At 41.3% G+C, this 16680-nt stretch overlaps 1 protein-coding gene across 1 annotated transcript in view; it reads right to left on the bottom strand.

The window, feature by feature from the left end:
• nup107 (nucleoporin 107) overlaps positions 1-16680 on the bottom strand; it is a 52896-nt gene that overhangs the window by 32494 nt on the left and 3722 nt on the right. The window contains exons 2-7 of the mRNA XM_063057805.1: positions 16203-16288; positions 10173-10253; positions 4729-4832; positions 3453-3603; positions 2357-2460; positions 692-819 (exon numbers count right to left, since the gene is read on the bottom strand). Coding sequence (XP_062913875.1) covers positions 692-819; positions 2357-2460; positions 3453-3603; positions 4729-4832; positions 10173-10253; positions 16203-16288 — 654 coding nt within the window. The remainder of the gene's footprint in view (positions 1-691; positions 820-2356; positions 2461-3452; positions 3604-4728; positions 4833-10172; positions 10254-16202; positions 16289-16680) is intronic.

The following is a 16680-nucleotide window of genomic DNA, read 5'->3' as shown; positions in this document are numbered from 1 at the left end:
AGTACATTATTGACTACTGTCCTGCTCAGATGCAAGAAGCAAAAAAGCACAGACAAGACCCTAGTCATTACACCCAAATTTCAAGCATTTGCATGTTATGGAAATGTCCAAGTATGTGCAAAAGTTCGGTTAGCAAAATTAGGAAGAAATGATATGCAACAGTAGAAGCACAATATGCAGTATCTCATCAACCTTTGAATATCTGCTTCAGTAAAATAAGCTTACTTTTACAAAAATATCTTAAAACAAGAGTTACATCACTGAAGCCAATCACAATTACTGCGGATTCATTAACAAATGTTTTAAATATTGAAAGTTGAACTGCAATAAACTACAAACAAAAGATAAACTATTGTAAACGAAGCAGGTAAAACAATTAATTCTACTGAAAAATAGTGCTAACAAACAGTAAAAAATTTTAGTTTCACTGAACGAAACTATTTACAAGAGGCTAAAGATAGTTGCAAGTAATCTATACAAGGTAATGCAGATACAAAGACATTTAAAGCCATTGCATCATGGCTTATGAATTATTAGTAATGCAAGATATAATATGGCAAAATAGCATCAATTATGGCAAAATACAGTCACACAAAATGCTGACCAAAGCTTGCACAATGAGAAATCTGAGGTTATCATTAAATAAGTCTCATAAATGATCTTGTTCCCACAATAAAATTACATGCATTACCTGTAAAGAGAGCCAATTAAACGCCAAGTGATCATCTCTTGCTGAAGGAACCAAAGAACACTGGCTGTTTTTGAAAACTTCTGCTGTCCAGGGGTTGCACGATTCACAATCTTCTGAAGCATTTTAACCTAAAACAATTGAGCATTTAGAACTGCCTACTTAGTGTTTAAACAAATACTTACAAGAACAGTTAACCCATCTATTATTTTAATCTACCCAATCAAAGAATAAATCATATCCTTTTATAATTCATGCACTTTGGTAGAAGAAATGAAAGGGTTGACTATTTTCTAAATGGAAAGAACTGAGCTGCAAAGGCAATTGGGAGCCCTTGTGCAGGATTCCCTAAAGGTTAATTTGTAGGTTGAGTCTGTGGTGAGGAAGGCAAATGCAATGTTAGCACTCATTTCAAAAGGACTGGAAAATAAAAGCAAGGATGTCATGTTGAAACTTCATAAAGCACTGGTGAGGCCTCACTCGGAGTATTGTGAGCAAGTTTGGGCCCCTCTTCTTAGAAAGGGTAGCTAAAACTGGAGAGGTTCAAAGGAGATTCACAAAAATGATTCCAGGATTGAACGGCTTGCCATACGAACAGCATTTGGTGGCTCTGGATCTGTATTCGTTAGAACTCAGAAGAATGAGGGGCGACCTAATTGAAACCTATCGAATGGTGAAAGGCCTTAATAGAGTGGTTGTGGAGAGGATGTTTCCTACGATGGGAGAGTCTAAAACTGGAGGACAACACTTCAGAATAGAGCGGCGTCCTTTTAGAACGGAGAGGAGGAGGGGAAATGTCTTTAACTAGAGAGTGGTGAATCTGTGGAATTCTTTGCCACAGTCATCTGTGGTGGCAGTCTTTATGTTTAAGGCAGAGGTTGATAGATTCTTTATTGGTCAGGGCATGAAAGGATATGGGGAGAAGCCAGGAGATTGGGGCTGAGAGGAAAATTGAATCAGTCATGATGAAATGGTGGAGCAGACACGATGGCTCAAATGGCCTAATTCTGCTCCTATATATTATGGTCTAAATTGGTAAGGAAGCAATTTTTCAGAACAAATTTCTCTTTTTCCATTTTGTCAAAATTTCCAAATTTCCAATGTTTCTGCATGCTGCCAAAAGAAAACAAGCAGGCTTTACGTTTCCAAAACTGCCAATGTCCAAGACCATAGAATAAAATTTAATAAAAAATCCAAATGTTAAGAAATCTGAATTAAGAACTGCAAATGCTGGAATACTTAGCAGGTCAAGAAGCATCAATGGAAAGGGATAGATTTAGTTAATGCTTCAAGTCCCAGAACATTCGCCAGAATTCGAAAGAAAAACAAATTAATATTTGGTAACAGAGTTGGTGGAGCAAGGATGTGCAAGGGTAAAGGGAATATCTCTGACTCTGTGATTAGCAGTTAGAAACAAAGTGGTATTCTGGTTAGTGCAGAAAGTGGTCATACAGCAGATTACAAGAAAACATTGATACGACGCATTGCTGGGCTGGCAAGAATGTGGAAGCTTTAGAGAGGGTGCAGAGGATAATTACCAGGACGTTGCCTGGATTAGACAGAAGTGAAGGATCCTCAGGCATAAAACCAAAATGAACATCATTTACAATATAGAACTGCACTACTCAATACAAAATAAGCTGCAGAATCTGGAATGTAAGTTCTTACCTGTTCATTACAAATGGCTTCATAAGATTCAATGAGTTCAAAGATAGGTCTAGACGAATGACTCAAGAAAGAATGCAAGAACTCTGGGAACAAGTGGACTGATGCTGTCAACAAAAAAAATTACAATCTTGGAGTGTTACTCCATTATAGCTAAATATTTTGGATTACAGTCACTAAAATATCTTTAGATGTTGAAAGTGTATTTTTTTAAATTTCAAAAACGCATGCTGTTACAAAGGCTAATTGCTGACTTAAGTTTTGCAAATATACCGCATTCATTACTTTAGTAACATAATATAGTGTGTTTCACATGGTCAATAAAAGGAAGCACAACAAAATAAAAAATAGAAGCTGGATCGTTTTCCTGCTTAAGTTCATCAGATTCACTCAAAAATAATTCACTTTTTTTTACTGCAAACTCTATACTATTGCATTTCACTGAAACACAAGTATGTATTTGAACATTCAGTGGATCCACAAGTTTTACATGTCTTTAATGCAAAAACCAGTAACTTCATGCAAATAAGTAATTAAAATACATAAACTATGCAAAACTTGCCAAAGTTCATTCTTTGTGCTGAAAAGAAAGCTAATACTGCTTTAAGCAACAAACAAGACGCTGGAAAAACTCAGCATGTCAGGCAATATATATGGAAGGGAATGGAGAATTGATGTTTCAGATTGAGGCCCTTCATCTGGACTGGAACTCAGTTATTCTGTAAGTTCAAAATTTATGGTGTAGTGACTTGGACTCTTAACTGCTTGTGTATCAATGAGGTGAGCATCCCTACTAAATTTTGGTTATTACAACCACAGCACCTGCCATGTATAATGCACTGTCATAGCCGTACATCATGTATTCTGCAGACACAGGACAACTATGGTTACAAACCAAAAATGAAGTACTGTAAACAGAGAATTATTTATCTTCTAATTTCACCAACTAGAGAGGTCAAAGCTCCACAACTCCATGTAAATAAGGTAGACTACTAAAAGCAATTTCAATAAAACAGAACTGAACATTCCAACCTCTTTAGTAACAGACTTTTTGATCTATCAGTGCTTCTATAAGTTAAAAGACAGACCCAATTCTCACCAGTTACTCCTGGATCATCCTCATTCAGCATGGCTGCACTAAGAGTTAGATCCTCAGTAAAGTTTCCTGGTGAACCAATAGTCTTGAAATCAATCCTCTGCTTAGTGAATTGATCTGTTTCAATTTCATCTAACTCAGATGAAATTTGGTACTATAAGCAAAAAAAAAGATTTAATTAAGCAGAAAGCCAAGTTTTAAAGCAATTATTCTCATTGAACTATCAAGAACATTAAACTGCTGGCACCAAATGGGAGATAACAGATAATAAAAGAACAAAAATCAATTGACGAAATATTACAAAGTCACTAATGATGAATAAAATGTATTGGGCTGCTTAGGGAGAGAAGTGTAGATTGTAGAAGGATTTGCCTTTAAACACATTACTTAAATAATTTCCAAAGCATGATTTAGCTGTTTTCATGACGAAACAGCTGAAAATAGGACTCGTATTGAAGAGCAAGTGGTTTCATTCACCAGATAAATGCCTTTCAACAAGTAATTTTAAATGCGAAATCTCATTCTCTTAGATGTGTGCAGTGCTGGGGATTAAAGAAATGTCGATTTTCCCCCACTTGATTTTATCCCACTCAATTTTACCTGAACTTTCCAATCTTCATTTTGGTCTCCCCACATCATCCAAATTTTTTATTTCCTATGTATTACAGTTAGGTTTTAACTTTACGATAATCTAAATCTTCTTCAACCTGATCGACAATTATCACCATTTGAACCATAGACCTCTACAGCTCAGAAACAGACCCTTCAGTCTATCTGTAAGGGAAAAAGAGGTGTCCCCGTTTCACAGTGAGAGGGGAAACATAACAAAACAATCCTGGCTATTTTCCCAATTAGAAACATAGAAAACCTACAGCACAATACAGGCCTTTCGGCCCACAAAGCTGTGCTGAACATGTCCTTACCTTAGAACTACCTAGGCTTACCCATAGTCTTCTATTTTTCTAAGCTCCATGCACTTATCCAGGAGTCTCTTAAAAGACCCTATCGTTTCTGCCTCCAACACCGTCACCGGCAGCCCATTCCATGCACTCACCACTCTCTGCGAAAAAAACTTACCCCTGACATCTCCTCTATACCTTCTTCCAAGCACCTTAAAACTATGCCCTCTCGTACTAGCCTTTCAGCCCTGGGAAAAAGCCTCTGACTAGTTTGTGTTCTTTAAGAGTGGTCCCAAATAAGCGGCTGCCCCGATCAACTGATAACCCAATCAACCGGAATCCACTGTACTTAAATATTAGAGGTAATGGTTGGTTCTTACCATTGATGCTTCTGGAGTTGTTACCATTATGGGAAGTCGAAGTGATGATAAGATATTAAATATTTCACTTTTCTTTACAGGGCAAACTCTAGTCTGTGGAGTGTCTGTAATACAATACCACATATCATTAACATACACTGATTTTTGAACATTATTTTTATAATATTCTAGAATTTACATAATTTCCATTAAACTTGGTTACTCTAGTCAATCAGAAACTGACACTTTTGTAGAAAGTGCCACACTGAATAAAACACAAAAAAGTCAGAGCTGCACAGCTCAATTTTAGTGAGAACATTCTCTATCACAATATAGGACATAACAGAAAGAAAACTTAACACCAAGAGCCAGACATGGGCATTTCAACAGATCCATCTTGTTTCAGAATTTTGAAAATGGGGAAAGACAGTAATTCTAATGTAGCTTGATGATACTCACAAAAAATATTAAGTATATCCTTTTGGTGTCTCTGACCCAAGTTGGAGGCTTCTCCTTTTAGACAAAGTATGGTAAAAGTCTGACCACTTGAAACCCTAATGTCTCTATATTCCTTTACAGGGTGGCTGGAATCCTGTCAGGATCTTTGATCTACAGCGGCATTTGAAATGCCATTCTGCACAGCGCCATGTTCCTGTTCTTGCGGGGTCGCCAACCGACCACCTCCAAGACTGGCGCCTTCAGGGGTGCGGCCTTGCATGGCCCTGTGGACACAAATTCACGCAGCTGTCACGAACTGAAGCGCAGTGGGAGCCAGATCATCAAAATTAGCGAGAGCAGCTGTCCAAGGGCTCTGCACTCAGTGCTCGATTGCTCTGTCTCTCCCAATGGTGAGGGAGAGTTTGCTGCCAATTCTCGAATTGGGGAATTTGAAATAAAAAGCAACACATCAGACTGACTGTAATGTTGAAATAGCGACTGTTGTCTTCCCTCTCACAGTGAAAAGAGTGATATCTGTCTCCCTTGTTACTGAGGGAGAGAGCCTGTGGGATGTAGAAAAGTTGGAGTGAAATTAGTTTTTGATGTACTGGGGGCTTTGATGCTGCTTGCACAATGAATGGTGGGAATGCTGATGCTTTATGCTAGATTAAGTAGGGGGAATGGGAGAGAGAGAGGGTTGATGCTGCTTGTGCATGGCAAGAGGGTAGGTGGCTTTAGAGTTCTTATTATCTTTCTGTCGTTCATTGTTTGAGTGTTTTTTCTTCTGTTTCGAGGATGTCTGCGGAAAGTGAGAATTTCAAGTTGTATATTATACATATTCTCTGATATTAAATAGAAGCATTGAACCCTTCAGACTTTGTTGGTGCCAGACAGGCAGATTTTCGAGATTATTGAACATTGCTACTCTTACATTACACAAACCCTTACTTCCCTTTGTCTTAACATTACACAGTGATATAATAAGTTTTCCAGTGAACCTGATGAATTCAAAGGGAATGAGAATTATATAAGCACACTGGCCCTTAGCTCTGGCCACAAAACTATCCATGTTCCTGGCCCTCGTGTTCCACGCCACAGCCTCTGCTTTGACTGCACACCTGGCCCGCAGTCCAGACACTGGCCCTGTTGCTTGATTTACTAGCACTCTGGACCCCTACACATTCCAGACCAATGTCTGAGTCAGATGCCAGATTTTTGGAGTTTTACTGCCTCTTTTCAGCTTGACATCCAAAGACATGAAAGAGAAACTAATTTACCTTCGCTAGTTTGCCAGGTTTTCATTCTGTTAGAAACTGGTAAATGCCAGCAAGAGTAATAAAATATCTTCAATTGAGCACAGCAAAATTTTCATGAAGTTTAAGGTACAGAGAGAAACTGTTCAAGCCATCATTCTGCACCAGCTATTCAATAGACAATAGACAATAGGTGCAGGAGTAGGCCATTCGGTCCTTCGAGCCAGCACCGCCATTCACTGTGATCATGGCTGATCATCCACAATCAGTACCCTGTTCCTGCCTCCTCCCCAAGTCCTTTGACTCCACTACCTTTGAGCTCTATCTAACCCTTTCTTGAAAGCATCTAGAGAATTGGCCTCCACTGCCTTCTGGGGCAAAGCGTTCCACAGATCCACAACTCTCTGGGTAAAAACGTTTTCCTCAACTCCGTTCTAAATGGCCTACCCCTTATTCTTAAACTGTGGCCTCTGGTTCTGGACTCCCCCAACGTCGGGAACATGCTTCCTGCCTCTAGCGTGTCCAATCCCTTAATAATCTTATATGTTTCAATCAGATCCCCACTCACCCTTCTAAATTCCAGAGTATACAAGTCCAGTCGCTCCAATCTTTCAACATATGACAGTCCCGCCATCCCAGGAATTAACCTCGTGAACATCCGCTGCGCTCCCTCAATAGCAAGAATGTCCTTCCTCAAATTTGGAGACCAAAACTGCACACAGTACTCCAGGTGTGGTCCCACCAGGGCCCTGTACAGCTGCAGAAGGACCTCTTTGCTCTTATACTCAACTCCCCTTGTTATGAAGGCCAGCATGCCATTAGCTTTCTTCACTGCCTGCTGTACTTGCATGCTTGCTTTCAGTGACTGATGTACAAGAACACCTAGATCTTGTTGTACTTCCCCTTTTCCTAACTTGACTCCATTTAGATAATAATCTCCCTTCCTGTTCTTACCACCAAAGTGGATAACCTCACATTTATCCACATTAAACTGCATCTGTCATGCACCTGCCCACTCACCCAGCCTGTCCAAGTCACCCTGCATTCTCATAACATCCTCCTCACATTTCACACTGCCACCCAGCTTTGTGTCATCAGCAAATTTGCTAATGTTACTTCTAATTCCCTCATCTAAATCATTAATATATATTGTAAACAGCTGCGGTCCCAGCACTGAACCCTGCGGTACCCCACTGGTCTGCCATTCCGAAAGGGACCCGTTAATCGCTACTCTTTGTTTTCTGTCAGCCAACCAATTTTCAATCCATGTCGGTACTCTGCCCCCAATACCATGTGCCCTAATTTTGCCCACTAATCTCCTATGTGGGACTTTATCAAAGGCTTTCTGAAAGTCCAGGTACACTACATCCACTGGCTCACCCTTGTCCATTTTCATAGTTACATCCTCAAAAAATTCCAGAAGATTAGTCAAGCACGATTTCCCCTTCGTAAATCCATGCTGACTCGGACCGATCCTGTTTCTGCTATCCAGATGAGTCGTAATTTCATCTTTTATAATTGACTCCAGCATCTTACCCACCACCGACGTCAGGCTAACCGGTCAATAATTCCCTGTTTTCTTTCTTCCTCGCTTCTTGAAGAGAGGGACAACATTAGCCACCCTCCAATCCACAGGAACTGATCCCGAATCTATAGAGCATTGGAAAATGATTACCAATGCGTCCACGATTTCTAAAGCCACTTGGGCTTTAAAGTACCCTGGGATGCAGTATCAGGTCCTGGGGACTTATCAGCCTTCAGACCCAACAGTCTATCCAACATCATTTCCTGCCTAATATAAATTTCCTTCAGTTCATCCATTACCCTAGGTCCTTTGGCCACTATTATATCTGGGAGATTGTTTGTGTCTTCCCTAGTGAAGACAGATCCAAAGTACCTGTTCAACTCATCTGCCAGGTCGAGAGGCTATTAATACATAGACGATGGCTTCAGTGGAAGAGTTGAGATAAAGGTGGCCATTATGTGGTTTTTGTCTTGATTGTGTTTTGGAAAATGTTGCAGCATGTGACGTGCAGTTTGATTTAATGTTCCAGCGCTCTGCTGTCCCCGGAGAAGGCCGTGAGTTGCCTTGTGGAGAAGACCAGAGATGGGGACTCCATTTCGAAGCGTCGATGAAGATTGACGCATCGAGGCAAACGTGGAGGTGGTCAGCGGTCACTCTCCAGAGGCCATGGGTCAACAGGTCAGCGGTGCAGAGGTCACTCGTTTTCAAAATTCTAAGATTTATGTCATTATTGGACTATAGTTTATATTGCTCTCCTTCAGTGTACTATGTTTTCTTTCTCTGCAGGTTGGGGTTCTGAGTGGGCGATATGTTAGTTTTTGTGTGAGGGAAGGGTTGGGGATTTGGGGTTTGAAGTTCTTGTTGGTTTTTCTGTGCAGACGCACCATTAGTTTTGGTGTATGAGAGAGGGGCTTGGGGGTTTGATGCTATTGTTGCTGTTCTTTTTTGCAAGGGAAGGGTTTGGGGGTTTGGAGTTTGATGCTCTAGCCGCCATTTTCCGTGTGGGCGATCTGTTAGCTTTTGTCTGAGGGAGAGGTTGGGGGGGTGGGGTTTGGAAATTTTGTTTCTTTTTCCTTTTCAAGTGGGGGAGGGGCTTGATGTTTCTCTTTCAACTACTCCCATGACTTTTTCTGTATTTCGTGGCTATCTGGAGAAGACCAATATCAGAGTTGTACCATACACGCATATTTTGAAAGCAAAATTAACCGTTGTATTTATGTGGATGTGAATGAAAGAGGACTGGGTGACAAAATAGATTTGCTAAATTGGTTTATTATTGTCACATGTACCAAGTTATATTTAAAAAGCCCTAACTTGTAAACCAGCCATACCAAGACACCAATGCACTGAGGTAGTACAAAGTAAAACAATAACAGAGTGCAGAATAAAGTGTTACACTTCAGTGAATATGCACTGCAGGTAGTGCAGGGTCATAACAAGGTAGATTACGGCACATGCAGCAGTCTAGAGATTGCTACACTGGAGGTCCTGCTTTTCAGCTTTCTACTCAGCACTCTAAATTCTCTCTTTAAAACCTCCTCTCTTTTCCTTCTTACACTATTGATGCCAATACGTACGAAACTTCTAGCTGCACTTCTGGCCTACCCTGTTAGAATGTTGTGGACCTGATCTGAGATGTCCCTGGCCCTGGCACCTGTGAGGCAACATATTATCTGGGTGTCTCTATCGTGTCCACAGGATCTCATGTTACTTCTCTAACTACGGAATCCCTATCACTACTGCAGTCCTTCCCTACCCCTTTCCTTCTGAGCCACAGTGCCAATGACCCAGTTGCTGCAGATCCCAAGATAGGTTTGACCCAAAACAGTATGCTTATCATTAAGGGGAAAAGCCACAGGGGTACTCTGTACCGGCTGACCATTTCCCTTCCCACTCCTGACAGTCACCCATTTTCCTGCCTCCTGCAACTTAGGGGTGACTACCTCCTTGCTCCTATCATCTCCTCAGTTTCCCATATGAGCCAAAGATCATCACGCTGCAGCTCCAGCTCTAGCTCCTTAACACATTCTCTGAAGAGCTGCAGATCCTGCACTTCACCCCTTTTTCTGGCACCCCATTCATTATACCTAGCTTGCATCTTTGAAAGTTCATGCATCGGAAGTATTAGCCATGTTTTTAACAGAAGCTACATGACCTATTAAGTACTTCAGCTATTGCTTTTTAATTTATAATCTAAAACATGGAATTAATCTAGTTCACTAAAAGGATTAATTTTAATTAATACTTACAGAATTCATGGAAGATATGAGCTTCAGCTCGGTCAACTGCAGGCAGGTTTGAAATAGTTGACGCAGCTGCCTTCAGTGGTTCTAGAGAATGTGTTAAGGTTGACACTGATAGTACAAAGACAAATTACTCATAATTTTTCTGAATTATCCCCTTGCTGATTTTGGAGGTGAATTGCCTGCCGCGTCCCTAATGTCATACTTCGATATACTTATTTGTCTGTAAGGCATTGAGAGGTGACCCAAAGCTATGAAAAGCACTGTAGGCGTAGAAGTTCTTTTCCTTCATCATTGAGAAAGAATTTCCGCTGTATTTGTTGACTTTTCATGATGTGGATGTCACTTGAAAAGCCAGAATTTATTTGTCATCCCCAATGTCCTTGAGAAGGCAATGACTATTTGTAGCCTTTGCCATGATGATACTCCCACCGTGCTGTTGAGGAGTTCCAGGTTCAGACCCAATGACAATGAAAGACCAGTGAACGATTTCCAAATCTGATTAGTACACGACATCGAGGGGAAACTGGAGCTGGTGGAGAGCCCATCTGACTGAAGCCTCACCAGGGAAGAAAGTTTAAAAGGTGTCAGAATAACCTAGAGTCAGCAACCACCATGCTCAGGAGTCTGCGGAGATTTGGCATGACACCTAAAGCTTTGACAAATTTCTATAGATATGTAATGGACAGTGTATTGACTGGCCGCGTCATGGGCTGGTATGGAAACACCAATGCCTTTGAATGGAAAATCCTACAAAAGGTAGTGGATTCGGACCAGTACATCACAATTAAAGTCCTCCCAACCATTGGGCACATCTACATGAGATGTTGCCATAGAAAAGATCCTCACCAATTAGGCCATGCTCTTTTCTTGCTGCCACCATCAGGTAGAAGGTACAAGAGCCTCAGGACTCGTACCACCTCTCCATGGATTCTTGCGGACCGGCCGACAGGGGTGGGGGGGGGAGTGTTCAAGTTCAACAGTGTGTGACAGGGAGTGAGGAAAGGTGCAGCTGACTCATATTGTTTCATATCGCCAAATCATATAGTTTCCTTGCGGCCCAGTGGTTCGGGACTACTGCAGTATGCCATGGAGAAGGTGAGAGGGATTGTCCATAAAGCTCCATAGCTTCTGCCGCATCCTCCTCTCAGACATAACCACTAGGGAATCCAGTTCCACCCCCAGAACAGAACCAGTCTTCCTGAAGAGCTTATCGATCTTCTTGGTGTCAGCTGCTCTCATCCTGCTGCCCTAGCAGACTACAGCGTAGAACAGGATGCTGGCCACCACTGAGTCATAGAACATCTGCAACATAATATTGCAAACGTTGAATGACCAGAGCCTCCTCAGGAAATATAGTCAGCTCTGCCCCTTCTTGTACAGAGCCCCTGTATTTTTATTCCAGTCCAGTTTATTATCCAGTTGAGTTCCCAGGTATTTGTAGTCCTGGATGATGTCCACATCTGTTCCCTTAATGGAAATGGGAACGCAAGGTGTTTTCACCTTGCTGAAGTCCACCTCCAACTCCTTTGTTTTAGTGATGTCAAGCCACGTTCCCAATCCCACTTCTGGCTGCAAACTTAGCCACGTTCTTGACCCTAACTGTTTCTAACCCCAATCCTGGCCTCAGCTCTGACTGCAATTTTGCATTTGTGAATAATAAACATTATGTACTGAGCAGCTCACCCAGCTCATATTCCTGCCCTGCCTCTGGCCATACTAGCACAAGTCATATAAGAAATTCAGATTTGTTTATTTCTCACATGTACATCAAAACATACAACCTTTGTGTTAACAACCAACACAACCTAAGCATGTGCTGGGAGCAACCCAGAAGTGTTGCCACACAATCTGGCGCCAATATAGCATGTTTGCAATGTTCAGCAGAACAACAGAAGCTACAACTATAACAAAAGTAACAAATTAAAATAACAGCCACGAAAAAAAAATACCCATTCCTCCCTCCCACCCACACACACAGATAGGCCTCAAACCCCATGACAAGCTGCCTCTGGGCTTTCAGTCTCCAGCCCCAGGCCTGGACTCACAGACAATGACTTCCAACACAGTGTCCCAGGAGCTTCAAACAACAGCCTTGACCATTTGGGCTTGCCGACTTCAGGTTTTGGGCTTTGACATTCAGTCAGGACCCCAAGACTCGTTCACGATGGAACTTCGAACTCCGTGCTCACACGAACCTCTCACACTGGGACTCATCAACTTCAGGAGTCACCGGCTGTCCTTTCTCCTGCCTTCTGCCTGCACAGATCTCCGATCCTGGAACTTGCCAATTTGGGAGGAGGGATGCAGGGGGACCATTGTTCCTCAATGCAGATTCACACGGTGGTCCATAAGATATAGGAGCAGAAGTAGGCCATTTGGCCCATTGAATCTGCTCCGCCATTCAATCATGGGCTGATCCAATTCTTCTAATCATCCTCACCCCCCTGCCTTCTCCTCATACCCTTTGATGCCCTAGCTAATCAAGAACCTACCCATCTCTGCCTTAAATGCACCCAATGACTTGGTCTCCACAGCTGCTTGTGGAAACAAATTCCACAGATTTACCACCCTCTAACTAAAGTAATTTCACCGCATTTCTGTTCTACATGGGCGTCCTTCAATCCCGAAGTTGTGCCCTCTTGTCCTGAACTCCCCGACCACAGGAAATAACTTTGCCATATCTAATCTGTTCAGGCCTTTTAACATTCGAAGTGTTTCTATGAGATCTCCCCCTTATTCTGCTGACCTCCAGGGAATACAGTCCAAGAGCTGCCAGACGTTCCTCATACAGTAACCCTTTCATTCCTGGAATCATTCCCGTGAATTTTCTCTGAACCCTCTCCAATGTCAGTATATCCTTTCTAAAATAAGGAGCACACAATGCTACAAGTGTGGTCTCATGAGTGTGTTATAGAGCCTCAACATCACATCCCTGCTCTTATATTCTATATCTCTAGAAATGAATGCCAACATTGCATTTGCCTCCTTCACCACTGACTCAACCTGGAGGTTAACTTTTAGGGCATCCTGCATAAGGACTCCCAAGTCCCTTTGTTTCTCTGCATTTTGAATTCTCTCCTCATTTAAATAGTCTGCCCATTTATTTCTTCCACCAAAGTGCATGACCATACACTTTCCAACATTGTATTTCATTTGCCACTTCTTTGCCCATTCCCCTAAACTATCTAAGTCTCTCTGCAGGCTCTGTTTCCTCAACATTAACCGCTCTTCCACCTTATCTTTGTAACATCAGCAAATTTAGCCACAAATCCATTAATCCCATAGTCCAAATCATTGATATACATTGTAAAAAGCAGCTTTCCCAACACCGACCCCTGTGGAATTCCACTGGTAACCAGCAGCTAACCAGAATAGGATCCCTTTATTCCCACTCTCTGTTTTCTGCCGATCAGTCAATGCTCCACCCATGCTAGTAACTCCCCTGTAATTCCATGGGCTCTTATCTTGCTAAGCAGTCTCATGTGCGGCACCTTGTCAAAGGCCTTCTGAAAATCCAACTACACCACATCTACTGCATCTCCTCTGTCTACCCTGCTTGTAATTTCCTCAAAAAATTGCAGTAGGTTAATAAGGCAGGATTTTTTTTTCAGGAAACCATGCTGGCTTTGGCCTTTCTTGTCATGTGCCTCCAAGTATTCTGTAATCTCATCCCGAACAATCGATTCCAACTTCCCAACCACTGATGTTCGGCTAACAGGTCTAAAGTTTCCTTTCTGTTGCCTCTCACTCTTCTTAAATAGCGGAGGAACATTTGCAATTTTCCAGGCATCCAGTACAATGCCAGAATCTATCAACTTGTGAAAGACCATTAATGCCCCTGCAATCTCTCCAGCTACTTCCTTCAGAACCCGAGGGTGCATTCCATCAGGGAGATTTATCCACCCTCAGACCATTTAGCTTCCTGAGCACTTTCTCAGTCATAATTTTCACTGCACATACTTCACTTCCCTGACACTCTTGAATGTCTGGTATACTGCAGATGTCTTCCACTGTGAAGACTGATGCAAAATATGCATTCAGTACCTTTTCCATCTCTGCATCTCTCATTACAAAAACTCCAGTGTCATTTTCTATTGGTCCTATATCTACCCTCAACTCTCTTTTACCCTTTATATACTTAAAAAAGCTTTTAGTATCTTCTTTGATAGTGGTCACCAGCTTCCTTTCATAATTCATCTTTTCCTTCCTAATGACCTTCTTAGTTTCCTTCTGCAAGTTTTTAAAAGCTTCCCAATCCTCTACCTTCCCATTGGCTTTGGCTTCTTTGTATGCCCTCTCTTCTTTTACTTCGGCTCTGACTTCACCTGTCAGCCACAGTAGTATCCTTCTTCTATTCAAAAATTTCTTATTTGGAATATATCTGTCTTGCACTTCCCTCATTTTTCGCAGAAACTCCAGCCATTGCTGCTCTGTCCTTCCTGCTAATGCCTCCTTCCAGTTAACCTTGGCCAGTTCCCCTCTCATGCCATTGTAATTTCCTTTATTCCACTGAAATACTGACACACTGGAATTTAGTTTCCCCTTCTCAAATTTCAAAGTGAACTTGATCATATTGTAGTCACTGTTCCCTAAGGGTTCTTTAACCTTAGGCTCTCTTATCACCTCCGGATCATTGCACAACACCCAATCCAACACAGCCAAGTGGGCTCAACAACAAGCCGTTCTAAAAAGCCATCCCTTAGACATTCTACAAATTCTCTCTCGAGGTCCAGTATTGGCCTGGTTTTCCCAATCCACTTTCATGTTAAAATCCCCAACGATTACCATGACATTGCCCTTTTCTATTTCCTGCTGTAATTTGTAATCCACATCCTGGCTGCTGTTTGGAGGCCTGTATACAACTGCCATGAAGGTTCTTTTACACTTGTCATTTCTTAACTCAATCCATACAGACTCTACACCTTCCGATCCTATGTCATCCCTTTCTAATGATTTAATATTATTTCTTATACACAAGGCCACACCACCCCCTCTGCCTACTAACCTATCTTCCATATATCCTTGACCATTCAGCTCCCAATGGCAGCCATCCTTTAGCATAGTTTCAGAGATGACCACAACATCATACTTGCCAATCTGTAGCTGAATTTCAAGATCGTCCATTTTATTTCTTATGCTGCGTGCATTCAATTACAACACTCTCAGTCCAGTATTTATTGCTTAACAAATTCCTGCACCTCAAGCACTCATAATAAGTATTTGCTGGACATGGTCATGTGGAGGCATCAAAATCTTAGGCAACTTATTTTTTTTATGGACTGTCTCCTTACTATATAACTCTGTCCCGTTGATGGAAACATCCACCTCATCACACTGCCATTTGTTCATCATTCCCAAGTTTAAATCTTAAAGTCTTCACACAACAGCACTGTGGGACCAATCTTCGGGACTTGCATGACTGACAGTAGTGCAAACAGAGGAGAAGCTACTGCCATGATGAAGGAAGCCCTGAACACCACCAGAGATGGAGGACTTTCACTACTGCCCTAAACGCCAGTGATGTAACAGGAATCCTGGACTCAATGGCATCTAAGCCATCAAAAAAATACCACGCAGAACTGCCAGCATTTCCCCATTTCAATTCCCTGGAAAACTGTTATTTATTCCCCTTAATTCACTGCATAGAGGAGACAGAACTGCCCTTTATCTTTTCTCACGTATTTTTGTTGATTTGGACATTCTACTGACTTGTTGGTCAATTTAATGCTGAAAGGATGTTCCCTGACCTAATTCTTCTTGGTAATTTTTCTTCCAGGCTTTACATTCTAAAAGTTCCATTAATTCCTTGTCCTAAAATTTCTAAATAAATACAATTCTCATGCAACTCCTTCTAAACGATACCCATGATACCACAAATTATAACGATAAACTTATACAGAATCAACGCAACACCTACTTTAAAGTAGAAAAGAAAAAGCGTAAGTACTGGAAATTCGACCAATATACCACCGATCCAAAGGCACATATGTGAAGACCCTTTGTCCGAAATCAGCAATCTGAGAAAAAGGATACGCATCTCTACAGTGCTGTACCGCCGAGCTGCTCTGCTAACTTCAGATTTCCGAATGAGAGGAGATGCCATTTCATCAGATTCATGACTGGAATAGAAGATTTATCAGATTTAGAAAATAATTTTCGTGTCTTAAAAATAATGAACAAAACTTTACTATTTTACAACAGGTGTTATAAATACTGTATCCACCATAAAAACTGGTGCATATTGTACTTTTGGAAGGGGTTAAAAATGGGAAGGTGAATTGAACACATCACCAAAAATTTACTTCTGTACAATTCAATGGTTCTTTTTTTAAAAAAACTTCTTCTTGATGTGTCTTCAAATGTTTGTAATATTAAATTTCACTTCAAGCAATAAACTTGATAAATGTAAGTGGATTATCAATTTTAATAAATATATTTCAAAATTGGAAATGTCTTTTGCCTTCATTATTGGCTTAAAGCTTGTGGGGAAGAATATTAATTTCAAATCTGA

This window comes from Mobula hypostoma, chromosome 9 (assembly GCF_963921235.1).
Source record: "Mobula hypostoma chromosome 9, sMobHyp1.1, whole genome shotgun sequence".
In the NCBI taxonomy this organism is placed as follows: Eukaryota; Metazoa; Chordata; class Chondrichthyes; order Myliobatiformes; family Myliobatidae; genus Mobula; species Mobula hypostoma.
The sequence above is the reverse complement of the archived record's forward strand: the minus strand, read 5'-3'. Positions and strand labels throughout refer to the sequence as shown.